Source organism: Crinia signifera, chromosome 7, assembly GCF_055691185.1.
Source record: "Crinia signifera chromosome 7, ASM5569118v1, whole genome shotgun sequence".
NCBI lineage: Eukaryota > Metazoa > Chordata > Amphibia > Anura > Myobatrachidae > Crinia > Crinia signifera.
This window is the reverse complement of record NC_139223.1, coordinates 72,315,401-72,342,772: the sequence shown is the minus strand read 5'-3', so window position 1 is coordinate 72,342,772 and position 27,372 is coordinate 72,315,401. Positions and strand designations below refer to the sequence as shown.

General features: G+C 43.6%; 1 protein-coding gene across 1 annotated transcript in view; it reads left to right on the top strand.

Annotated features, from left to right (window-relative positions):
• The window catches only part of LOC146021199 (uncharacterized), a 174,338-nt gene extending 158,586 nt beyond the window's left edge, over positions 1 to 15,752 (top strand). Inside the window, exons 2-7 of the mRNA XM_083154995.1 lie at positions 11,942 to 12,007; positions 12,130 to 12,198; positions 12,870 to 12,953; positions 13,236 to 13,331; positions 13,633 to 13,710; positions 15,538 to 15,752. Coding sequence (XP_083011121.1) covers positions 11,942 to 12,007; positions 12,130 to 12,198; positions 12,870 to 12,953; positions 13,236 to 13,331; positions 13,633 to 13,710; positions 15,538 to 15,737 — 593 coding nt within the window. The 3' untranslated portion in view covers positions 15,738 to 15,752. The remainder of the gene's footprint in view (positions 1 to 11,941; positions 12,008 to 12,129; positions 12,199 to 12,869; positions 12,954 to 13,235; positions 13,332 to 13,632; positions 13,711 to 15,537) is intronic.
• The last annotated feature ends 11,620 nt before the right edge of the window (positions 15,753 to 27,372 follow it).

Genomic DNA, 27,372 nt, shown 5'->3' with positions numbered 1-27,372 from the left:
TGTTGTTGCCATGGTTACACAGTCACCTCTGTAAGAGTGCACAGTGCATTGTTTATGTTGTTGCCATGGTTACACAGTCAGCACTGTAGTAGTGCATGGTTTATGTTGTTGCCATGGTTACACAGTCAGCTCTGTAGAAGTGATTTGTTTATGTTGTTGCCATGGTTACACAGTCACATCTGTAGTAGTGCATTGTTTATGTTGTTGCCATGGTTACACAGTCAACTCTGTAGTAGTGCATTGTTTAGGTTGTTGCCATGGTTACACAGTGACCTCTGTACAAGTGCAGAGTGCATTGTTTATGTTGTTGCCATGGTTACAGAGTCAACTCTGTAGTAGTGCACTGTTTATGTTGTTGCTATGGTTACACAGTCACCTCTGTACAAGTGCACAATGCATTGTTTATGTTGTTGGCATGGTTACACAGTCACCTCTGTAGTAATGCATTGTTTATGTTGTTGCCATGGTTACACTGTCACCTCTGTACAAGTGCACAGTACATTGTTTATGTTGTTGCCATGGTTACACAGTCAGCACTGTAGTAGTGCAATGTTTATATTGTTGCCATGGTTACACAGTCAACTCTGTAGTAGTGCATTTTTTATGTTGTTGCCATGGTTACACAGTCAACTCTGTAGTAGTGCATTGTTTATGTTGTTGCCATGGTTACACAGTCAACTATGTAGCAGGGCATTGTTTATGTTGTTGCCATGGTTACACGGTCACCTCTGTAAGAGTGCACAGTGCATTGTTTATGTTGTTGCCATGGTTACACAGTCAGCACTGTAGTAGTGCATTGTTTATGTTGTTGCCATGGTTACACAGTCAGCTCTGTAGAAGTGCATTGTTTATGTTGTTGCCATGGTTACACGGTCACCTCTGTAAGAGTGCACAGTGCATTGTTTATGTTGTTGCCATGGTTACACAGTCAGCACTGTAGTAGTGCATTGTTTATGTTGTTGCCATGGTTACACAGTCAGCTCTGTAGAAGTGCATTGTTTATGTTGTTGCCATGGTTACACAGTCACATCTGTAGTAGTGCATTGTTTATGTTGTTGCAATGGTTACACAGTCAACTCTGTAGTAGTGCATTGTTTTTGTTGTTGCCATGGTTTCACAGTCAGCTCTGTAGTAGTGCATTGTTTGTGTTGTTGCCATGGTTACACAGTCAACTCTGTAGTAGTACATTGTTTATGTTGTTGCCATGGTTACACAGTCAACTCTGTAGTGGTGCATTGTTTATGTTGTTGCCATGGTTACACAGTCAACTCTGTAGTAGATAATTGTTTATGTTGTTGCCATGGTTACACAGTCAACTCTGTAGAAGGGCACTGTTTATGTTGTTGACATGGTTACGCAGTCACCTCTGTAGCACTGCATTGTTTATGTTGTTGCCATGGTTACACAGTCAGCTCTGTAGAAGTGCATTGTTTATGTTGTTGCCATGGTTACACAGTCACATCTGTAGTAGTGAATTGTTTATGTTGTTGCCATGGTTACACAGTCAGCTCTGTAGTAGTGCATTGTTTATGTTGTTGCCATGGTTACACAGTCAAATCTGTATTAGTACATTGTTTATGTTGTTGCCATGGTTACACAGTCAACTCTGTAGTAGTGCATTGTTTATGTTGTTGCCATGGTTACACAGTCAACTATGTAGCAGGGCATTGTTTATGTTGTTGCCATGGTTACACGGTCACCTCTGTAAGAGTGCACAGTGCATTGTTTATGTTGTTGCCATGGTTACACAGTCAGCACTGTAGTAGTGCATTGTTTATGTTGTTGCCATGGTTACACAGTCAGCACTGTAGTAGTGCAATGTTTATATTGTTGCCATGGTTACACAGTCAACTCTGTAGTAGTGCATTTTTTATGTTGTTGCCATGGTTACACAGTCAACTCTGTAAGAGTGCACAGTGCATTGTTTATGTTGTTGCCATGGTTACACAGTCAACTATGTAGCAGGGCATTGTTTATGTTGTTTCCATTGTTACACGGTCACCTCTGTAAGAGTGCACAGTGCATTGTTTATGTTGTTGCCATGGTTACACAGTCAGCACTGTAGTAGTGCATGGTTTATGTTGTTGCCATGGTTACACAGTCAGCTCTGTAGAAGTGATTTGTTAATGTTGTTGCCATGGTTACACAGTCACATCTGTAGTAGTGCATTGTTTATGATGTTGCCATGGTTACACAGTGACCTCTGTACAAGTGCAGAGTGCATTGTTTATGTTGTTGCCATGGTTACAGAGTCAACTCTGTAGTAGTGCACTGTTTATGTTGTTGCCATGGTTACACAGTCACCTCTGTACAAGTGCACAATGCATTGTTTATGTTGTTGGCATGGTTACACAGTCACCTCTGTAGTAATGCATTGTTTATGTTGTTGCCATGGTTACACTGTCACCTCTGTACAAGTGCACAGTACATGGTTTATGTTGTTGCCATGGTTACACAGTCAGCACTGTAGTAGTGCAATGTTTATATTGTTGCCATGGTTACACAGTCAACTCTGTAGTAGTGCATTTTTTATGTTGTTACCATGGTTACACAGTCAACTCTGTAGTAGTGCATTGTTTATGTTGTTGCCATGGTTACACAGTCAACTATGTAGCAGGGCATTGTTTATGTTGTTGCCATGGTTACACGGTCACCTCTGTAAGAGTGCACAGTGCATTGTTTATGTTGTTGCCATGGTTACACAGTCAGCACTGTAGTAGTGCATTGTTTATGTTGTTGCCATGGTTACACAGTCAGCTCTGTAGAAGTGCATTGTTTATGTTGTTGCCATGGTTACACAGTCACATCTGTAGTAGTGCATTGTTTATGTTGTTGCCATGGTTACACAGTCAACTCTGTAGTAGTGCATTGTTTTTGTTGTTGCCATGGTTTCACAGTCAGCTCTGTAGTAGTGCATTGTTTGTGTTGTTGCCATGGTTACACAGTCAACTCTGTAGTAGTACATTGTTTATGTTGTTGCCATGGTTACACAGTCAACTCTGTAGTGGTGCATTGTTTATGTTGTTGCCATGGTTACACAGTCAACTCTGTAGTAGATAATTGTTTATGTTGTTGCCATGGTTACACAGTCAACTCTGTAGAAGGGCATTGTTTATGTTGTTGCCATGGTTACACAGTCACCTCTGTAAGAGTGCACAGTGCATTGTTTATGTTGTTGCCATGGTTACACAGTCAGCACTGTAGTAGTGCATTGTTTATGTTGTTGCCATGGTTACACAGTCAGCTCTGTAGAAGTGCATTGTTTATGTTGTTGCCATGGTTACACAGTCACATCTGTAGTAGTGCATTGTTTATGTTGTTGCCATGGTTACACAGTCAACTCTGTAGTAGATAATTGTTTATGTTGTTGCCATGGTTACACAGTCAACTCTGTAGAAGGGCACTGTTTATGTTGTTGACATGGTTACGCAGTCACCTCTGTAGCACTGCATTGTTTATGTTGTTGCCATGGTTACACAGTCAGCTCTGTAGTAGTACATTGTTTATGTTGTTGCCATGGTTACACAGTCAACTCTGTAGTAGTGCATTGTTTAGGTTGTTGCCATGGTTACACAGTGACCTCTGTACAAGTGCAGAGTGCATTGTTTATGTTGTTGCCATGGTTACAGAGTCAAATCTGTAGTAGTGCACTGTTTATGTTGTTGCCATGGTTACACAGTCACCTCAGTACAAGTGCACAATGCATTGTTTATTTTGTTGGCATGGTTACACAGTCACCTCTGTAGTAATGCATTGTTTATGTTGTTGCCATGGTTACACTGTCACCTCTGTACAAGTGCACAGTACATTGTTTATGTTGTTGCCATGGTTACACAGTCAGCACTGTAGTAGTGCAATGTTTATATTGTTGCCATGGTTACACAGTCAACTCTGTAGTAGTGCATTTTTTATGTTGTTGCCATGGTTACACAGTCAACTCTGTAGTAGTGCATTGTTTATGTTGTTGCCATGGTTACACAGTCAACTATGTAGCAGGGCATTGTTTATGTTGTTGCCATGGTTACACAGTCACCTCTGTAAGAGTGCACAGTGCATTGTTTATGTTGTTGCCATGGTTACACAGTCAGCACTGTAGTAGTGCATGGTTTATGTTGTTGCCATGGTTACACAGTCAGCTCTGTAGAAGTGATTTGTTTATGTTGTTGCCATGGTTACACAGTCACATCTGTAGTAGTGCATTGTTTATGTTGTTGCCATGGTTACACAGTCAACTCTGTAGTAGTGCATTGTTTAGGTTGTTGCCATGGTTACACAGTGACCTCTGTACAAGTGCAGAGTGCATTGTTTATGTTGTTGCCATGGTTACAGAGTCAACTCTGTAGTAGTGCACTGTTTATGTTGTTGCTATGGTTACACAGTCACCTCTGTACAAGTGCACAATGCATTGTTTATGTTGTTGGCATGGTTACACAGTCACCTCTGTAGTAATGCATTGTTTATGTTGTTGCCATGGTTACACTGTCACCTCTGTACAAGTGCATTGTTTATGTTGTTGCCATGGTTACACAGTCACATCTGTAGTAGTGCATTGTTTATGTTGTTGCCATGGTTACACAGTCAACTCTGTAGTAGTGCATTGTTTTTGTTGTTGCCATGGTTTTACAGTCAGCTCTGTAGTAGTGCATTGTTTGTGTTGTTGCCATGGTTACACAGTCAACTCTGTAGTAGTACATTGTTTATGTTGTTGCCATGGTTACACAGTAAACTCTGTAGTGGTGCATTGTTTATGTTGTTGCCATGGTTACACAGTCAACTCTGTAGTAGATAATTGTTTATGTTGTTGCCATGGTTACACAGTCACATCTGTAGTAGTGCATTGTTTATGTTGTTGCCATGGTTACACAGTCACCTCTGTAGCACTGCATTGTTTATGTTGTTGCCATGGTTACACAGTCAGCTCTGTAGAAGTGCATTGTTTATGTTGTTGCCATGGTCACACAGTCACATCTGTAGTAGTGAATTGTTTATGTTGTTGCCATGGTTACACAGTCAGCTCTGTAGTAGTGCATTGTTTATGTTGTTGCCATGGTTACACAGTCAAATCTGTATTAATACATTGTTTATGTTGTTGCCATGGTTACACAGTCAACTCTGTAGTAGTGCATTGTTTACAGATGGGGCAGGTCCCATCTTGGCTACCTATGGCGAGAGTTTCGCCAGCTGGCCATGGCGCCCGCTATCGCAATACATTTTAAATGCTTGGCGATTCGCCGTGGCGTCTCCGGATGAGTGCAATACCAGTGATCATCCACCAGATGTCACTTTTGAAAACCTCTTTGCGCATGCGTAAAATTTATGCTGCAGCGCGTGCATGAAGCGCAGGAACTACATTAAATAATTTATTGTCCCTGGCAAGCCTAGTCAGCGCCTCTCTCACACCACCGGCACGAGCATGATCCCATCTCTTTGAAGGAGAGGATCATGCTGATGCGGGCGGAGAGGCGCTGCATTTGTTTAACACAAAGGAGCGTCTCTGACGGACGCTCTTGCGACCCAGTTGCACAGACGTTCCAGTAATGAGATGCTTTTGCGTCTGAGTTGTTATTATGGCAGGGTACTACAGTAAAGTACTTTACTACTATTGTGCTGTGTCCAGCAAGCTGTACTGTTCTATAGATAGTGTACACACTAATAAATAAAATTACATTGCATTGCGTACACAATCATTACATTAAATTATACTGTACTGTATTGTACGTCTCATTGGTTTTTTTTGACAGGTGCTGGCCTTTGGTTAGTACAGTATTGTAGTTTTAACACACATAAAAAATTCCGGTTACCAATAAGGCTTTCTTGGCGTCTAAATTTGCATGGGCGCTTGAGCGTCTGCACGGGTACTATACTGGTACTATACTGGAGCGGCACGGACGCTAATGCGTCTCAGTATACAGTATGTTCTAACGGTGGCCACATTTTGGTGTTATGACATTCACAGTAAGTTACTGATTCGTATAGGGATCATTTTACTTTTGCACACAGTACGGTTACAGTCATGTACAGTATACAGTGGAACTGTAGATTTAGTAAGCTCGTTGAAGTGATACAATGTCTGTAGTTTCACAGGTTTTACGCTCGCCACAAAATATGTAAAAAAAAGTACTGTAACTTAACACCATGCCAACATGGTTAGTTCATACCCCCACTATCCATGTTGGCATGGAGTTGATTTTAAATAGCGTGGCGAGCGTAGCGAGCCACCGAGCCCCGCAAGGGGACTCAGACGCACGGCGCCATAGTGGCGCCGTGAAACTACAGAAGTACTGTACAGTTTTTCAGTGGTCATTCAGCTGCTACTGTATACATTGCTGTGCTGTACAGTACCTGTCATGTTTTTAGGACAAGCATGTACAGTACAAGTAAATTCACAGTTACTGTAGGAGCTGATTGCCATGTGATAAACTACTCAATGGCAGGCGCGCAGAATGCGACGCTTGTTCCGCACAGGACGCACGTGATCAGGGCGCCATTTTTATGTGATAAACTACTCAATGGCAGGCGCGCAGAATGCGACGCTTGTTCCGCACAGGACGCACGTGATCAGGGCGCCATTTTTATTATCAAGATAATAAAAGATGGCTGCACCACGCAGAGCGAGGAGAGCGAGGCCCTTCAGGCGCGGAGAGCTCCTCATCCTGGTTGCTTGGCGGGACAGGCCCCTGGTGACCAACAGAGAGGTGGTGGAGGCATACCAGGAGGCTAGCCAAGCCATCAGGGTGCGCTTCAGGAGGGAGAGACCAGTGAGGGCCCTCCAGCGCAGATGGAGCGACCTGGTCCGTCGGGACCCCCAACTGCTGGACTCCCTAAGGGAATGTAAGTATTATACAGTACGCCAATATGGCGCCGTGCGTCTGAGTCCCCTTGCGGGGGTTAGGTGAAATGAGGGAGATTGCTAGACTAATGAGGGAGATTGCTGCTACAGTATTTCAGGGAGTTTCCTGCAGATTGCAGGAGGGTAGGCAACTATGCTGTACAGTACATGCTTGTTGCCATGGGTGATTTCCTACAGCATTTGTTTTCAATGTGGTCCAGAAGCTGGCTGTACCTGCATATGGAATGCTACAGTACAGTACAGTATGTTACAGTGATTTCCATGAGTACACTATTTCATACTGTATGCAGATACAGCCTCAGTCACATACAGATTATAGGCATGCTGCATATCATTTTATGCCTAGCTGCTGGTGCCCCTAGGCATTCCAAACGCCCTAGAAATTTGCCTAATTTACCTATGCCTAGGGCCGGCATTTGTTTTCAATGTGGTCGTTACATGCCTATTGCCACATGCTAGTTTCCTACAGTATTTATTTTCAATGTGTTCATTACATGCCTGTTGCCATGGGGTGATTACATGCTACAGTAGTTGTCACCAGAGATTTCCTACAGCATTTTGTTTTCATGGTGGTCATTACATGCCTGTTGCCATGGGGTGATTACATGATTCTGTAGTTGGCACACAGGATTTCCAACAGTATTTGTTTGCAATGTTGTCATGCTAGTTGTTTGGCACGAGGGATTGCCTACAGTATTTGTTTTCAATGTGGTCTTTACTGTACATGCCTGTTGCCATGGGCTGATTACATGCTACAGTAGTTGGTTGGCACGAGGGATTGCATACGATATTTGTTTTCAATGTGGTCATTACAGTACAGTACATGCCTGTTGCCATGGGTCATTACATGTCCTTACATTCTCATTGCCATGTTGTACAGTATTTGCGTGCATTTTTTCATGGGTACTGTATACTGTAACTGTATACTGTATACTGTATTTTTACAGGTATCAGCAGGATGACGCCGCTGGAGAGGCACCAACACCATTGTAAGTACAGTACTGTACTGTACATTGCAGTGCATACTGTATACAGTACTGTATCCTGCTGTATGCACAAAGATGGATTTTGACTTTAAAACATGTGGCATACTGCTCCTGGACTTCCTTGCCAGTGCCAGTTGCAGAGGCGGAACTGCACCATTGTCCAAAGTTCAAATAGGGGAACCACACAATGAGTCCTGGACTGTGGTGTTTGGGGTGGCAGTTGGTGGGTCTACCCTATCTGATTTTTGGACTCTGCTGCAGTCCTGCAACTGCCACTGGCATGGAAGTCAAGCAACAGAGCATTTTTTCCCTCCTGAAATGGGTCATGTTGGGAGGTACAGTAATGTACAGTATGCATGTGGTGTCATGCTGTAACACATACAATACAGGTGTGTTACAAAATTTCCTATTTTTGGTTTGCTTTTCCACAGTCCCACCAAGTCAACGGAGCCCGCGGCGGCGTTCGCTCGCCCCCACTTCCGAGGAGGAGAGCAGCACCACCCCGGAGGAGGAGGCAGGACACAGCGCAGATGGTAAGTACTGTATTGGACTGTATAACACCAGTGTTCCCATGTTCCCGCCATGTGTGCCGAATAATATCATACTTGTGGGCCCGACATGTGTACTGCGTAACACCTGTGGGACCACCATGTGAACCCTATAACACTTGTGGGACCCACATGTGTGCCATGCGGTATAACACCTGGTGTACCTTATACCATCTGGGGTCCAAAGAAGTTACTGTAGTCCATCAAGTTCAACCAACTGAACTGTACGGGACAGTATCTACAGTAACTTGTAACTCATTAGTTACAAGTTACTGTAGATACTGTCCACTACAGTTCAGTTGGTTGACTTAAGTAAAACATACAGTACAGTACAGTATCTACAGTACTGTATGGTCCAGTACAGTACATTACTGTACTGAATGTTTACTGTATTTTGTCTTTTTTTTCTGTTGCAGTGTCTGAAACTGTCCCCACCACCCTGGACGCCCGGGAGGGGCCGCAGCAGCAGCAGCCGCAGCCGGGAACCAGCGCGGATTGTAAGTATTGGACTGTATAACATCAGGGCTCCCGCCACGTGTACCGGAAAGTACTGTACTGTACGTGTAGGTCCACCCTGTAACATACAGTAGTACTCTACCTGTACTGTTGTGCAGTAATTCAGGCTGAAAAAAAGAAGTTACTGTAGTCCATCAAGTTCAACCAACTGAACTGTACGGGACGGTATCTACAGTAACTTGTAACTCATTAGTTACAAGTTACTGTAGATACTGTCCACTACAGTTCAGTTGGTTGACTTAAGTAAAACATACAGTACAGTATCTACAGTACTGTATGGTCCAGTACAGTACATTACTGTACTGAATGTTTACTGTATTTTGTCTTTCTTTCTGTTGCAGTGTCTGAAACTGTTCCCACCGCCCTGGACGCCCGGGAGGGGCCGCAGCAGCAGCAGCAGCAGCAGCCGCAGCCGGGAACCAGCGCGGATTGTAAGTATTGGACTGTATAACATCAGGGCTCCCGCCACGTGCACCGGAAAGTACTGTACTGTACGTGTAGGTCCACCCTGTAACATACAGTAGTACTCTACCTGTACTGTTGTGCAGTAATTCAGGCTGAAAAAAAGAAGTTACTGTAGTCCATCAAGTTCAACCAACTGAACTGTACGGGACAGTATCTACAGTAACTTGTAACTCATTAGTTACAAGTTACTGTAGATACTGTCCACTACAGTTCAGTTGGTTGACTTAAGTAAAACATACAGTACAGTATCTACAGTACTGTATGGTCCAGCACAGTACATTACTGTACTGAATGTTTACTGTTTTTTGTCTTTTTTTTCTGTTGCAGTGTCTGAAACTGTCCCCACCGCCCTGGACGCCCGGGAGGGGCCGCAGCAGCAGCAGCAGCAGCAGCCGCAGCCGGGAACCAGCGCGGATTGTAAGTATTGGACTGTATAACATCAGGGCTCCCGCCACGTGTACCGGAAAGTACTGTACTGTACGTGTAGGTCCACCCTGTAACATACAGTAGTACTCTACCTGTACTGTTGTGCAGTAATTCAGGCTGAAAAAAAGAAGTTACTGTAGTCCATCAAGTTCAACCAACTGAACTGTACGGGACGGTATCTACAGTAACTTGTAACTCATTAGTTACAAGTTACTGTAGATACTGTCCACTACAGTTCAGTTGGTTGACTTAAGTAAAACATACAGTACAGTATCTACAGTACTGTATGGTCCAGTACAGTACATTACTGTACTGAATGTTTACTGTATTTTGTCTTTCTTTCTGTTGCAGTGTCTGAAACTGTCCCCACCGCCCTGGACGCCCGGGAGGGGCCGCAGCAGCAGCAGCAGCAGCCGCAGCCGGGAACCAGCGCGGATTGTAAGTATTGGACTGTATAACATCAGGGCTCCCGCCACGTGTACCGGAAAGTACTGTACTGTACGTGTAGGTCCACCCTGTAACATACAGTAGTACTCTACCTGTACTGTTGTGCAGTAATTCAGGCTGAAAAAAAGAAGTTACTGTAGTCCATCAAGTTCAACCAACTGAACTGTACGGGACAGTATCTACAGTAACTTGTAACTCATTAGTTACAAGTTACTGTAGATACTGTCCACTACAGTTCAGTTGGTTGACTTAAGTAAAACATACAGTACAGTACAGTATCTACAGTACTGTATGGTCCAGTACAGTACATTACTGTACTGAATGTTTACTGTATTTTGACTTTTTTTTCTGTTGCAGTGTCTGAAACTGTCCCCACCGCCCTGGACGCCCGGGAGGGGCCGCAGCAGCAGCAGCAGCAGCAGCCGCAGCCGGGAACCAGCGCGGATTGTAAGTATTGGACTGTATAACATCAGGGCTCCCGCCACGTGTACCGGAAAGTACTGTACTGTACGTGTAGGTCCACCCTGTAACATACAGTAGTACTCTACCTGTACTGTTGTGCAGTAATTCAGGCTGAAAAAAAGAAGTTACTGTAGTCCATCAAGTTCAACCAACTGAACTGTACGGGACGGTACAGTATCTACAGTAACTTGTAACTCATTAGTTACAAGTTACTGTAGATACTGTCCACTACAGTTCAGTTGGTTGACTTAAGTAAAACATACAGTACAGTATCTTCAGTACTATATGGTCCAGTACAGTACATTACTGTACTGAATGTTTACTGTATTTTGTCTTTCTTTCTGTTGCAGTGTCTGAAACTGTCCCCACCGCCCTGGACGCCCGGGAGGGGCCGCAGCAGCAGCAGCAGCCGCAGCCGGGAACCAGCGCGGATTGTAAGTATTGGACTGTATAACATCAGGGCTCCCGCCACGTGTACCGGAAAGTACTGTACTGTACGTGTAGGTCCACCCTGTAACATACAGTAGTACTCTACCTGTACTGTTGTGCAGTAATTCAGGCTGAAAAAAAGAAGTTACTGTAGTCCATCAAGTTCAACCAACTGAACTGTACGGGACAGTATCTACAGTAACTTGTAACTCATTAGTTACAAGTTACTGTAGATACTGTCCACTACAGTTCAGTTGGTTGACTTAAGTAAAACATACAGTACAGTATCTACAGTACTGTATGGTCCAGTACAGTACATTACTGTACTGAATGTTTACTGTATTTTGTCTTTTTTTCTGTTGCAGTGTCTGAAACTGTCCCACCGCCCTGGACGCCCGGGAGGGGCCGCAGCAGCAGCAGCAGCAGCCGCAGCCGGGAACCAGCACGGATTGTAAGTATTGGACTGTATAACATCAGGGCTCCCGCCACGTGTACCAGAAAGTACTGTACTGTACGTGTAGGTCCACCCTGTAACATACAGTAGTACTCTACCTGTACTGTTGTGCAGTAATTCAGGCTGAAAAAAAGAAGTTACTGTAGTCCATCAAGTTCAACCAACTGAACTGTACGGGACGGTACAGTATCTACAGTAACTTGTAACTCATTAGTTACAAGTTACTGTAGATACTGTCCACTACAGTTCAGTTGGTTGACTTAAGTAAAACATACAGTACAGTATCTACAGTACTGTATGGTCCAGTACAGTACATTACTGTACTGTATGTTTACTGTATTTTGTCTTTTTCTTTTAGTTGCGCCAGCTGAAAGCTGCCCCACCACCCAGGAGCAGCAGCAGAGCAGCGACAGCTCAGATAGTGGTAATCATTGTTATTGTTACGCTCACTATTTTCCTACAGTATACAGTAATACTGTATTACTGTTACTGTATTACAGTATTTGCTTATTTGACACTACTTGATACTGTCTCTTTTACACACAGGACGCCTGGTCATTGACACAGAGGAAGAGGAAGCGGAGGAGCGGGAGACGCCGGGAACCAGCGCGGATGGTAAGTATTGTACTGTAGAACACCAGTGTTCCCGCCATGTGTGCTGAATAATATCATACTGTACTTGTGGGCCCGACATGTGTACTGCGTAACACCTGTGGGACCACCATGTGAACCCTATAACACTTGTGGGACCCACATGTGTGCCATGCGGTATAACACCTGGTGTACCTTATACCATTTATTGTACGGTACAGTATCTTTACTGTATTTTGTCTTTTTTTTCTGTTGCAGTGTCTGAAACTGTCCCCACCGCCCTGGACGCCCAGGAGGGGCCGCAGCAGCAGCAGCAGCAGCCAAGAACCAGCGCGGATTGTAAGTATTGGACTGTATAACATCAGGGCTCCCGCCACGTGTACCGGAAAGTACTGTACGTGTAGGTCCACCCTGTAACATACAGTAGTACTCTACCTGTACTGTTGTGCAGTAATTCAGGCTGAAAAAAAGAAGTTACTGTAGTCCATCAAGTTCAACCAACTGAACTGTACGGGACGGTATCTACAGTAACTTGTAACTCATTAGTTACAAGTTACTGTAGATACTGTCCACTACAGTTCAGTTGGTTGACTTAAGTAAAACATACAGTACAGTATCTACAGTACTGTATGGTCCAGTACAGTACATTACTGTACTGAATGTTTACTGTATTTTGTCTTTTTTTTCTGTTGCAGTGTCTGAAACTGTCCCCACCGCCCTGGACGCCCGCGAGGGGCCGCAGCAGCAGCAGCAGCCGCAGCCGGGAACCAGCGCGGATTGTAAGTATTGGACTGTATAACATCAGGGCTCCCGCCACGTGTACCGGAAAGTACTGTACTGTACGTGTAGGTCCACCCTGTAACATACAGTAGTACTCTACAGTAATTCAGTACAGAATTTCTATTCCTCCAGCCTCAGTACAGTAGATGGCCGTGTGTCCCAAGTACTGTATACAGTTGGCATGTTAGTGAACAAAGGCCTGTTACAGTATTTGTACCGTATAACAACTGGGGTCCAACCATTTACTCTACTGTATGTTTATTTAGTCTTTTTATTTACAGTTACAACATCCCAAAGCGTCCCCACCACCCATATGACCCTCCGCCCCCGACGCCGCAGAAGCAGTGCACCCTCTCCCTCCGGCCCATCAACAGCTGGTAAGTACTGTACTGTACATTACTCCTGATTTCATCTGGGACAGACGGCAGGGGTGATACTGTACATAGACAACGGGGACACTGACAGGAAACAGGTGCCAAACAGTCTGTATGACCTAACCTCTCCTGCCAGCGCAGCGACCGTGACACATCCAGAAGCCGCGGCCAGAATACATTTACTGTAGGTGACCAGAATTGTGTTGCAATTGTCACGGTTACACTACTGAATACTGTATGTGTTCTGGATACTGTACAGTACAGTATGTTTCAAACTAACCTCTTTTTCTGTTCTTTTCTGCAGTTCCACCCACCCAGACGACCCTCCGCCACCGCCGCCGCAGGACCACTGAGCCATCCCCCTCCAGGCCATTGGCAGCTGGTAAGTACTGTACAGTACTCTGATTTCATCTGGGACAGAGACAGCAGGGGTGATGCACAGACAATGGGGGCACTGACAGGAAACTACTGTACATGGTTTATACTATCCATACGACTTCCCCTCTCCTCCCAGCACGACGGCCGTGACACATCCAGATGCTAAGGCCAGAATAGATTTTGTTTACCATAATTGTGGTGCAACTGTCATTTACTGTACAGTACTGATAACGCAGATATTTATCTGATAAGATTAGATATGATTGATAACCCAAACTTTTATTTATTTACCTTATTACCTTTAAATATAACGGCAACGCTGAAATGATTGCACACCCACACAACCTTGTTATAAAATGTATGACAATGCTTTACTTAAAGAATAGCTTCATTACAGGTATTTGCAAATGCAGACTAACACAAGAAACATAAAACTGACTAGCTAATACTTAAACAGTAATTCTAAATTAAATCAAAATGGACACCTTTCAAGGACAGTGATCAGCCATGATTAAACCTCCTTCATAATTACCTCCAGCCCCCCGTGCTTGCTGGTTCTTCCTCAACTGCCTTCCCCCTCCTTCTATAACTCTGATATTTAAACCTTAATCACATTAATTAATTAATTACTCATAAGCATTGAGTCTTATTGGAAAGCTCTGCTTTCAATCATGATGTCATAATTAACCCAACACCCAACTTCAGTGGCCTTGTGGGTCTACGCATGTGTGGCCTTGTTCCCATATTATTCAGTTTGTGGAGACTACTGTACAGTAGCTTTCTGTCCTTGCTACATTATACTGTCAACATCACATTCTTACTGTAAGCTTCTAAAACCAAAAACAATTCTCTATAAGAAATCACGGTACTTATGTAGTATCTGGGCTGCCGATTTTTTGATTGTATGCCTTAAGTTAAGGCATACAATCAGATGCGATGCGATGCGATATCGCATCGCATCGCATACGACCATGCGATGCGATGCGATGACCCGATTTTTCCATAGGATTCAATGTTAAAATGGACTGAGTCCATTTTAACATGGAATTCAATGGGAAAAAGGGGTCCTTTTCATACCCCTACTATCCAAGTGGGCATGGAGTTGGATATAAACCTGTGGCGAGCGTAGCGAGCCACCGAGCCCGAAGCGTGGCGAGCGAAGCGAGCCCCGCGAGGGGACGGTATTCTGTGTCCCCTCGCGGGGCTCGCTACGCTCGCCACGCTTCGGGCTCGGTGGCTCGCTACGCTCGCCACAGGTTTATATCCAACTCCATGCCCACTTGGATAGTAGGGGTATGAAAAGGACCCCTTTTCCCATTGAATTCTATGTTAAAATGGACAGAGTCCATTTTAACATTGAATCCTATGGAAAAATCGGGTCCATCGCATCGCATCGCATCGCATCGCATCGCATCGCATGCGATATGGTCGGGTGCGATGCGATGCGATGGACCCGATTTCAAAATCGGCAGCCCAGTTACTACATAAGTACCGAAATCACTTTTATAGCACTGTTCTGAATGATCAGCCATTTTATAATGTTATTATGCAAGTCATGGTTCAACAAAATGGCTGCCGTTTCTGACATATTATAACTGTTTAGCGCAAAGGGAAGGCCTCATACGCAGTGAATAGTACATTGTGCAACAAGCTAAAGTCATCTGCAGCAATAATAGCAGCAGTCAGGAAAACAGAATATAATAAAAGCATAGATTTATTGATTCGTTGATTTTCTGTATTATCAGTACACATTACTGAACATGTGTCCTGGATACTGTACAGTACAATACAGTACTTTAACCTACAGTTTTTTCCTTTGCTTTTTTCACAGGTAACCTTGACCGTGAAAGGCTGCGTGCCCTGTGGCCCATATTTCACCATATGGTGCATATGGTGTGCAGAGCTGTGTGGGACAGCCAAACTCCCCCAGAGGACCCATTGTCTAGAGGTAAATCATACTGCACTGTTTCTCTTCACCATGCTGGAAAGGGATATACAGTACTGTACAGTAGGAGTCATTATTTCAAATGACTTAAAGGCAGGAAAGCAATAGTACAGTAGCAAAGCAATGATGAAGGCTAGTCAGATGCTTAGTTGCATAGGGAGAGGAATCAGTAGCCGAAAAAAGAAGAGGTAACAGAGAAGGGAAAGGGGGTACATGATAGAAATCTTTAAATATACTGTATCAAGGGTTTGAACATACTGTAGTAAGGAGGGAAATTTTCTTCACACGAAAAGAAGTTATACTGTAGAACATGAGGACATGCACTGAAACTGGAGGGAGGTAATGTAGGTACTGTACAGGTAAGGGGGGTTACTCCGTGTTGAGTTAGTGCATGCTCGCACAACCTATTAATTTGATTATTCCCTGATTTAAACAGGTTAGGTAGACCCCAGATTTTAATCAAGTACGGGGGTGCTGTTCCCTACAGCATTAGGTACATGTTTCAAGGCAGGAGAAGGAAAAGGCTGTCTGGGGGAACGCACTGAAAAAATGTTTATTAAAATGTAACTTTTATTAATTTTATTTTTAATATTCCCTATCTTACAATATAGAGGGGTAAGAAAGGGAATATTAAAAATAAAATTAATAAAAGGTACTGTACAGGTCAAATGTTAGAAAGAATTACTTCACAGAAAGGGTAGTGGATAAGTGGAATAGCCTCCCATCAGAGGTGGTAGAGGCCAAGGGGGGTATTCAATGTTAGGGGCACGGCTGTCGAGCTAGTGCGACAGCCGTGCCCCTGTCCCGTTCTCGGTGAGCTCGCCTGGAGCTCGGCAGTCGGGATTCAATGTCCCGGCCGCCGAGCGTCGAGAAGGGGGCGTGGCCGCGAGTTGCGGCCGGGAAGTGACAAGCTGCAGCCGGCAGCTCGTCACTTCCCGGCTGTTCTCGGCAGAACGAGCCCGACAGCTAGAGATGTCGGGCTCGTTCTGGCAGGAAACCCTGTTCAATGCTGTCGGGGAAGACAGCATTGAATAGGGCCCGTCGAGCATCTCCTCCACGGGAGATGCTCGACGGAGATTGAATATCCCCCTAAGACGGTAGAACATTTTAAACATGCTTGGGATAGGCTTATGAATATCCTTACAAAGAAATAAGGATTAAAAAGGGTTAAGATGACCTGAAGGATAAATAAGGGCCAGACTAGATGGGGCAAATGGTTCTTACAGTATCTGCCGTCAAATTCTACTACAGTACAGTACAGTATATGTTTCTACAGTTACTGTATTTATCTTAAAGTAGGGTTTTAGTTACTGTATCATAATACTGTACTACAGTATCCCTTTTTTCCCCCCACAGAAAACCTCAGGAGGACCTTATTGAATATTGAGCTGGTTCTCCACCAATTGGTGGACCAATTATTTATTGGCGCCTTCCGCCAGCTTTAGTTTTTTTTTTTTTTTTTTAAATAAAGTTAAAAACGTTCAATACTGTAGTTTTGGCTCTTTCTTTATTAACGGAAGATGATTTGGGATACAATCAGTGGGGAAAGGGAAACGAGGTACTGTACTGTAGAGTAACAAACAATACAAAAGATACTGTAAAGATACTGTACAAACAAACACGAACAACATCAATTTTTTAATTATAATTTTTTTATTTTTTAAGGGGGGGACAGGGTGGTCAATTACAGTACACTTTTATTGACAGCAAGCAGAGGGATGACAAGAGATACAGTCGAATCAGTGGGGAAGAGGTAACAAGATGCAGTACAGCACAGAGGAAAAAAACAATGCTAACATCACACACTACTTTTTTTTTTCTTTTTATTATTTTTTTTTATTTTTGCTTTTTGTATATATATTTTTTTTATATTTGTTTGGGGTGGGTGTGTAGGAACAGCAGCACACACACATGGTAAACAGACCAGTGAAGAGAAATACTGTACTGTAGGGTGGGGTGAGGTGTGTGTGGGGGGTTGTATTTTTTTATCCTTTTTTGTGGGGGTACAGTACTGTAGTTTGTAACACTGACACACACAGAGGACAGATCGGTGAAGGAAAATAGCAGATGCTGGATGCACGGCGCCAAAATGGACTCAGCTGCAACTGGAAAGAAACACTTTTATTGACAGCACATGGATGACTAGGGATACAGTACAGTCGAATCAGTGGGGAAGAGGTAACAAGATGCAGTACAGCACAGAGGAAAAAAACAATGCTAACATCACACACTACTTTTTTTTTTATTTTTATTATTTTTATTTTTATTTTTGCTTTTTGTATATATATTTTTTTTTATATTTGTTTGGGGTGGGTGTGTAGGAACAGCAGCACACACACATGGTAAACAGACCAGTGAAGAGAAATACTGTACTGTAGGGTGGGGTGAGGTGTGTGGGGGTGTGTGGGGGGGTTGTATTTTTTTATCCTTTTTTGTGGGGGTACAGTAGTTTGTAACACTGACACACACAGAGGACAGATCGGTGAAGGAAAATAGCAGATGCTGGATGCACGGCGCCAAAATTGGTTCAGCTGCAACTGGAAAGAAACACTTTTATTGACAGCACATGGATGACTAGGGATACAGTACAGTCGAATCAGTGGGGAAGAGGTAACAAGATGCAGTACAGCACAGAGGAAAAAAACAATGCTAACATCACACACTCCTTTTTTTTTCTTTTTATTATTTTTTTTTATTTTTGCTTTTTGTATTTTTTTAATATTATTTTTGATTTTTTATGTTTTTATTTTTATTATGTTTTGTTTTACTGTACAGTACAGTAGGTTTATTTTTGCAGGGGGTTAGGAACAGTGACACACACACGGAAAATAGATGGGTAAAAGGAAATACTGTACCGTATGGTGTGGTTGAAGTTCATCACCAAGTTGTGTACAAGAGAGGACAAACTCTGGGCAATGGTGTTACTGTAGGCAATGGTGGTAAAGGTGTTGTGACATGATTGAGACGGACCCACGGTGTTACCTCTTCATCCGTAGTAGTCCATTGATTGTATTGACTATCTTGGTTTTATGGTGCTCCTGAAGTACAATCTTTTTGCCACATCTTGTAATGATGTCTTTGGTCAAATTACTTGGCAGTGCAAATTTCCCAGCCTTGCCATAGTAGTTGACACGATTTGCCCATGTCAAATAGACTTCAAATGGCACATGCTCTTGGAAAAGAAATTGTGCATATCTGTTGAGTTTTTGATCTGCTTTTCCATAAAGCACGTTCTCAGTTTCTGCCGTGATGTCAGTAAGGGGAATATCGGGCAGAAGAGGACCATGAATTTCCCTGGGTTTCAACACTGCAGGGGTGCTGCACTGAATGGGTGGTCGAGGAAGCTGCAAAGTTACTTCATCAAAGTTCACCACTGGATGTGCTGGTGAAGACAGTTGTTCATGTGTGTTGAAGTCCATTCTGCTGTCCACTTCACCGGGTGCATCCACTTCACCGGGTGCATCCACCTCGCCGCCAGCATCCACTTCGCAGAGTGCATCCAGTTCGCCGAATGCATCCACTTCGCCTGGTCCATCCAATTCACAGAGTTCGCCGAGTGCATCCAGTTCGCCGAATGCATCCACTTCGCCCGATCCTTCCAATTCGCAGAGTGCACCCGATCCTTCCAATTCGCAGAGTGCACCCAGTCTGCCAGGTCCATCCTCAATGTGACATACAGGCACAGCTACTCCATGCTTTGTGGTGTGTGTTTCTTCATTGCGTTGCAGATGGCGTCCTTCACCGCTTTGATGAGGGCGTCCTTCACTGATTCGATGAGCGCATCCTGCATTGATCCGATGGTGTCCTTCAAGGCATTTTTCAGCACAGCATTTTCTATCTCCAGCCGATGTACCTTCGCTTGAAGGTCCTGTGCTCCATGGTCATCTTGCAGGTTGTCCGTCATCTTCCCCAATTCTTTTGCTCCAGAAAGATTGGCAAAATCAAGCTTTCTTCTTGGTGAAGAATGTATTTGCTGACCTGGGTTTGAAACAAAATTTAAAACCAAACAATCTTCATTTACATTATTACCCACTGTCTGTACCAGGGTTTCAGCCATGCTGAGCACTGGCACATGTTCAGGCACTTCAGTCTCCTTCTGGGATGGGCCAGCTTCATTACCCACCGCCTGTACCAGGGTTTGATCCATGCTGAGCACTGGTACATATCCAGCCACTTCAGTCTCCTTCTGGGATGGGCCAGCTTCATTATCTGCAATAAATAACTGCACATTGTTAACTTCATTCAAAACACCACCAAAGAGTTCCAAACAACCATTCTTGGCCTTGGCATTTTTCCTTGGCTTCACAGGTACATTCTCTTTTTGGGCATTCTTCTTTGTCTTTTTGGGTGGATGTTGCGGAGCCATTGCAGCCAAAGACAATTGTCTTTTGGTGGGACGTGCACTGCGTTTTCCATAGAAGGTTGCACTTGGTACGCTCATTGTTGTTTGTCTACAAAAAAATATAATAAACCATTAAATTGTGTACAGTAAACAGTAAAGCATGTTAAGCACAATACTGTACATTATGGTTAAAATACAATAACATCTAATCATGTGCACAACAGTTTAAACTTTTATGTCCAACGTCTAGTCAGGCTGAACAGCCAGAGCACTACAGTACCAAAGTCAGCCATTTTAAAATCATGTGTATCACTGCAATAAAAAATGCTATGTTAAACAGTTTCAAAAAATTATTTACAATGGTTCAACCACAGTGTTTGACTCCACCCCAACCCAAAATAATAAATAAGCTTCTAGTGCGTCTCATTTGCAAGTGACTCTCCTTTCCTTTGCAAATGAGTCTCCTTTGTAAGTGAGTCACATTCGCAAGTGAGTCTCATTTGCAGGTAAATTCATTTGCAGATGAGTCTCATTTGCAAGTGCCTTTCAGACTCGTGGAAAAGCAGACTCCTGGGCGTCCCAGGAAAGCCACCTGGCTACGGTACTGGCTGGGTTGGCGTCCTATTTGCTATTGCGACCGGATCGCCGGGAGAAGGGAGCGTGCTGCAATGGGGCCGTGCTTTACGTACATGGCACGCTCGATACCGCTCAAACGAGTTTCACTCGGGAGCTTACAAAATGGCGCCAAAAGCCGTGCAGACACGTGGCCAAGCCACGGAGGGAAACACGGAGATAGAGCTAACTGGCTACGGTACTGGCTGGGCATGCGTCCTATTTGCTATTGCGACCGAAGCGCCGGGAGAAGAGAGCGTGCTGCAATGGGGCCGTGCTTTACGTACATGGCACGCTCGATACCGCTCGAGCGAGTTTCACTCGGGAGCTTACAAAATGGCGCCCAAAGCCGTGCAGACACGTGGCCAAGCCACGGAGGGAAACACGGAGTTAGAGCTAACTGGCTACGGTACTGGCTGGGCTTGCGTCCTATTTGCTATTGCGATCGAAGCGCCGGGAGAAGGGAGCGTGCTTTACGGACAAACTACGGCAAAGCTTTTATCTGGCTACGAGCGTCTCAGTAAGCTACAGTAATACAGGGCAAAGTTACGGTATTTTAATATAGAAATCATTAAAGAGATAGAAAAAGATTTACCGTTCAGGTACTTTTGCAACAAGCAGTTGAAATGAGCTGGATTCCGTGAGGCCAGCAACGATTTCAAATGCAGGAATTCAAGCAGAAGTACAGAAACAGTAGCACGAAACTTCAGCGAGTTTTGAGAGGAGCCGGACAGCAAGTCTGCAAACAAAGAAACAGGTTTGCCGACTGGTAGCTGGCGTCCCTGTGAGCGCTCTTTTTATCTGATTCAAACAAAGGAATTTTTTTCCGCCAAAAGCAGATCCTGTGATTGGATTATGGAAATGTTACCGCCCACAACATATCCGCAGAGGCCAATCCCAGGATCTGCTTTGGGCGGCAAAAACTTCCTTTGTTTGAATCAGATAAAAAGGGAGTCTCACCAGCATATCTGGTTCCTTCATAGCAGGCTTCCTAACTGCTCACTAGACTTGCTTTCCAGACCGTCTCCACTTAGAAAATCTCACTGCAACTGTTCACATACCACAGAATACTGCACTTGAAATCGTTGCTGGCCTCACGGAATCCAGCTCATTTCAACTGCTTGTTCCAAAAGTACAGTACCTGAACGGTAAATCTTTTTCTATCTCTTTAATGATTTCTATATTAAAATACCGTAACTTTGCCCTGTATTACTGTAGCATACTGAGACGCTCGTAGCCAGATAAAAGCTTTCCCGTAGTTAGTCCGTAAAGCACGCTCCCTTCTCCCGGCGCTTCGATCGCAATAGCAAATAGGACGCATGCCCAGCCATTACCGTAGGCAGGTAGCTTTAACTCCGTGTTTCCATCCGTGGCTTGGCCACGTGTCTGCACGGCTTTGGGCGCCATTTTGTAAGCTCCCGAGTGAAACTCGCTCGAGCGGTATCGAGCGTGCCATGTACGTAAAGCACGGCCCCATTGCAGCACGCTCCTTTCTCCCGGCGCTTCGGTCGCAATAGCAAATAGGACGCATGCCCAGCCAGTATCGTAGCCAGTTAGCTCTAACTCCGTGTTTCCCTCCGTGGCTTGGCCACGTGTCTGCACGGCTTTTGGCGCCATTTTGTAAGCTCCTGAGTGAAACTCGCTCGAGCGGTATAGAGCGTGCCATGTACGTAAAGCACGGCCCCATTGCAGCACGCTCCCTTCTCCCGGCGCTTCGGTCGCAATAGCAAATAGGACGCAAGCCCAGCCAGTACCGTAGCCAGTTAGCTCTAACTCCGTGTTTCCCTCCGTGGCTTGGCCACGTGTCTGCACGGCTTTGGGCGCCATTTTGTAAGCTCCCGAGTGAAACTCGCTCGAGCGGTATCGAGCGTGCCATGTACGTAAAGCACGGCCCCATTGCAGCACGCTCCCTTCTCCCGGCGCTTCGGTCGCAATAGCAAATAGGACGCATGCCCAGCCAGTACCGTAGCCAGTTAGCTCTAACTCCGTGTTTCCCTCCGTGGCTTGGCCACGTGTCTGCACGGCTTTGGGCGCCATTTTGTAAGCTCCCGAGTGAAACTCGCTCGAGCGGTATCGAGCGTGCCATGTACGTAAAGCACGGCCCCATTGCAGCACGCTCCCTTTTCCCGGCGCTTCGGTCGCAATAGCAAATAGGACGCAAGCCCAGCCAGTACCGTAGCCAGTTAGCTCTAACTCCGTGTTTCCCTCCGTGGCTTGGCCACGTGTCTGCACGGCTTTGGGCGCCATTTTGTAAGCTCCCGAGTGAAACTCGCTCGAGCGGTATCGAGCGTGCCATGTACGTAAAGCACGGCCCCATTGCAGCACGCTCCCTTCTCCCGGCGCTTCGGTCGCAATAGCAAATAGGACGCAAGCCCAGCCAGTACCGTAGCCAGGTAGCTTTCCTGGGACGCCCAGGAGTCTGCTTTCCCACGAGTCTGAAAGGCACTTGCAAATGAGACTCATCTGCAAATGAATTTACCTGCAAATGAGACTCACTTGCGAATGTGACTCACTTACAAAGGAGACTCATTTGCAAAGGAAAGGAGAGTCACTTGCAAATGAGACGCACTAGAAGCTTATTTATTATTTTGGGTTGGGGTGGAGTCAAACACTGTGGTTGAACCATTGTAAATACTTTTTTATTTTTTGAAACTGTTTAGCATTGCATTTTTTATTACATTGATATTACAAATGACAAATAAAGATTACATTTTTAATAAAATTAAAAGTAGTAAATGTTTTGTTAAAAAAAAGTCCATGTCTTCTAAAGCAGTATTTAAAAATGTATTTTCTTTACACAGGACCGTGTACAGTACAGTTATACAACATGCCGGTTAAAATCAACGAGGCGATGAGCAAACAAATTGCAACCATGAAAAAAAACAAGAAAAGTACCAAAGAGATCCAAGCTTGGCTGAAGGAAAGTGGGATTGTAGTCACTTTAGAAACAGTGCGCTATCATGCTTTCGAGAGAACAACAACCAGAAAGAAAATATTTGCTCCAAAGTGCTCATGGTAAGATCACTACTGTACAGTACAGTAAATAAAAGTATTGTTTGTTAAACTGGCAAAAAGTACTGTACTGTCTTGACTATAAACAACGGTACTGTAGTATTAACCTTTGTTGTAATAATACTGTATAGTGAAAACCATAAAACATTACTTTTCAGTCATTGAATTGTTCATTAATTCTTATTTATGCACTGTAGGAGAGCTGAAAAAATTGTGGAGCAATTAACTAGTGCCAATGATGAAATGACTGCTCGACAAATCAAAAACATATTCAAATCAGAGTATGACTTTGACATTTCACTCGGCAGCATTCGAAAAATGCGTCGGAATATGGGATGGAGCTATAGATCTTCAAGGTAAGACTACTGTATACAGTATAAAGCAGTAATGCAATAATGCGCACCTTTTCACATTTAATACCTGTACTTTACAAAGTACAGTACGACTGTATAATGATGTGCAGTAAACAGTATTTAATTAGATTTTTGTGCTGTTGGCAGGATAACTCCCATGATTAGAGATGTTAACAAAGAGAAGAGAGTGGAACAGGCACGTCGTTGGATTGAGAGCGGTGAAACATTTCCGGATGCCATTTTCACAGATGAATCCTCAGTAGCACTCGAGAGGTTCTCACGAATGTCATTCCGTAAGAAGGGCCATATCTCATTTAAGCCACGTCCAAAGCATCCATTGAAGATCCACGTATGGGGAGCCATATCACGATTAGGAGCTGGTCCCATGTTAGTGTTCGAAGGTACAGTACTACTGTCTATTTGATGCTCTGCCTGTGCTTGTAAGAAATACTGTACACTACAATAATTAAAATTGAATAAGGTGATTATTAATAAACAATACTGTTTGTTGTTATGTCTCTAGGGATCATGGATAAACAATTCTTTCAAGAAAATATAGTAGAGCGATGTATGGTGCCATTCGTGCAAAAATATTACCCATTGCATCACAGACTATTCCAGGATAATGATCCCAAACACTCTGCCTCTGCGAAATTCATGGTTGAGAAAGGCATCAATTGGGAACGCACTCCACCAGAGTGAGTATTGCATTCTAAAGTATTTTGTGTTTTAAAAGTTTTTTCTTTTCTATAAGAAACATTATTGAAATACTTTACCATACTGTTTACTTTAGATCCCCGGACATGAATCCAATTGAATTGGTATGGGCTCAACTGAAGAAGTACATCAGGAACACTGCGAAGCCAACAACAAAACAGCAGCTGATAGATGGGATCCGTAAATTTTGGCAAGAAGTGCTGACACCGGACAACTGTAATAATTACATAAATCATCTGTATAAAGTTTTGCCTGTTGTCGTTGAAAGAAATGGCCAAGCCAGTGGTATGTAGTGCTGTACGCAGGTTGTTAAGAAGACAGTTAATTGGAATGTACACTGTACAGGTACAGTATATGCATTTATAAAACGGACTACTGTATCTTATATCATCCGCTGTCAATAAAAGTGTTTCTTTCTAGAGGTAAAAAAATATAAAAAATACAATAACTTTGATTCTGTGTGATGTAACCAGTCTGTTTTCTGTGTGTCTCGCTGAACCCCCCACCCCAAACAAATATTAAAAATAAAAAAAATGTTGTGTGTGTGATTTTACCTTGTTTTATTATTCTGTACTGTACCTTGCTACCTTTCCCCACTGATTGTACTGTATGTCATATCATCCATCTGCTGTCAATAAAAGTGTTTTTTAAATTGAAAAAAGTATAAAAAAAATAAAAAAAATGTTGATTCTGTGCGATGTAACCAGTCTGTTTTCTGTGTGTGTCTCATTGAACCCCTACCCCAAACAAATATTAAAATAAAAAAATTAAAAAAAATGTTGTGTGTGTGATTTTACCTTTTTTATTATTCTGTACTGTACCTTACTACCTTTTCCCCACTGATTGTACTGTATGTCATATAATCCATCTGCCGTCAATAAAAGTGTTTATTTGCAGTAGCATACAGTACTGTAAGTTACTGTACAGTATTGTCCCACGCTGGAAAAATTACAATGATACATTGGAGTAACCATAAAATATTTATAAAGTAAGAAAAATCATTAAAAAATAATAATAATAACATTAAATTAAACGCAACAAAAAATTAAAAAGCACATCAATAATGTGGTGCATCAGCACCCGCAGCATTTCCAGTGCCCTCAGCCGCTGAGCCCTTTGTTGTTGTTCTGTGGGGGGGGGGGAAGTAAAATATTATTGTTACTTTAAGTACAGTACAACACAAATACAGTTATTGTTATTATTGAACAGTGTAGTAGTGATAATACAGTACTGTATGTTGATGGCGGTGTTAGGGTTGCCACCTAATCCGCTAGGGTTGCCACCTCATCCCTTTAAAACTGGAGACATATTAATGTGGCTGATTACAAAAATACAGTTGGAATGAAGTTTGATGGCTGTTAAAAAAATAAATAAATAAATAAAACATTTGAAATTGAGTCTTGAAGTGAGCCAGCCACAGAACCTGTGTAATTAATATGTCTCCAGTTTTAAAGGGATGAGGTGGCAAACCTAGGGGGTGCACACAGGCGATTTACAGTAGTCCTGAGGTGCAAAAGCAATTCAAACAGTTGAATCACTGACATTACTGTACAGTACCTCTATCATTTGGCCCGGTGCCCGGGCCAGGCCCCTGGGAGCCTGTATCTGTCCTGCCCTGTTGAGAGCGCCGGTGGGGGTTGCCCAGCCACTGTTCGGGCCTTGGGCCCCCATGGACAATTGGCACTGTAGTGGGAGAAAAAATGAGCATTAGAATGCAGTACTGTGCAGTATACAAATTTTCGCAACTGACAGTACCAAGGGAAATACAGTAAAGTGAGAGAGCTACTGTATGGAGAGATACAGTACTGTACAGTAGTTATAGAGAGATACTGTACTGTGAAGTACTGTAGTGTGAGAAAGATACTGTACAGTAGATTGAGAGAGCAACGTCTACACTACAGTCCATTTACTGATTGCACAAGATTAGTTCCCCCTACCATTAGAGGTAGTGGAAATCAGTTCCACCCCGTTCCCCATCACTTTAACCCTTGGTTACAATACAGTACAGCCAGTGCTATTTTTCAGCAGAAACTGAGGCCCTTATTCTACAGCAGTTCACTCTTTTGGACAAAATCCTTCTTACAGTAGATGGACAAAACCATGTGCACTGCAGGGGCGCAGATTTGAAATGTGCAGAGAGAATTAGATTTGGGTGAGTCATTTTGTTTCTGTGCAGGGTAAATACTGGCTGCTTTATTTTTACAATGCAATACAGTATACAGTACAGTACAGTACATCTCACTTTGAAGTAAAACCCCACCTAAATCTAATTCTCTCTGGCCATGTTACAGTACATCTGCCCCACCTGCAGTGCACATGGTTTTGTCCATCTACAGTAAGAAGGATTTTGTCAGAAAGAGTGAACTAGAATAAGGGCCTCAGTTTCTGCTGGAGCCTGTTGAAATATAGCAGTACAGTACTACAGTAATTCTTACCGCTTTCATCCTCCTCCTCCTCTTCCTCCAGCTCCATTGCATAGTCATCCACCACAATGATGGCTGAGTGGAGAATAAAAGATTAAAAACATTATTTGCCTACTACTGTACAACTCCGTAGAAGAAGGCCCTAATGCTGCCACAGCCACAGCCAGACAAGGTGTACTGGCCACCCCCCCACCATACACCCAATAACAACCGGACTGCACTGTACTGTAGTTTAACCCATTGTTTGTGCAGTAGCAGAGAT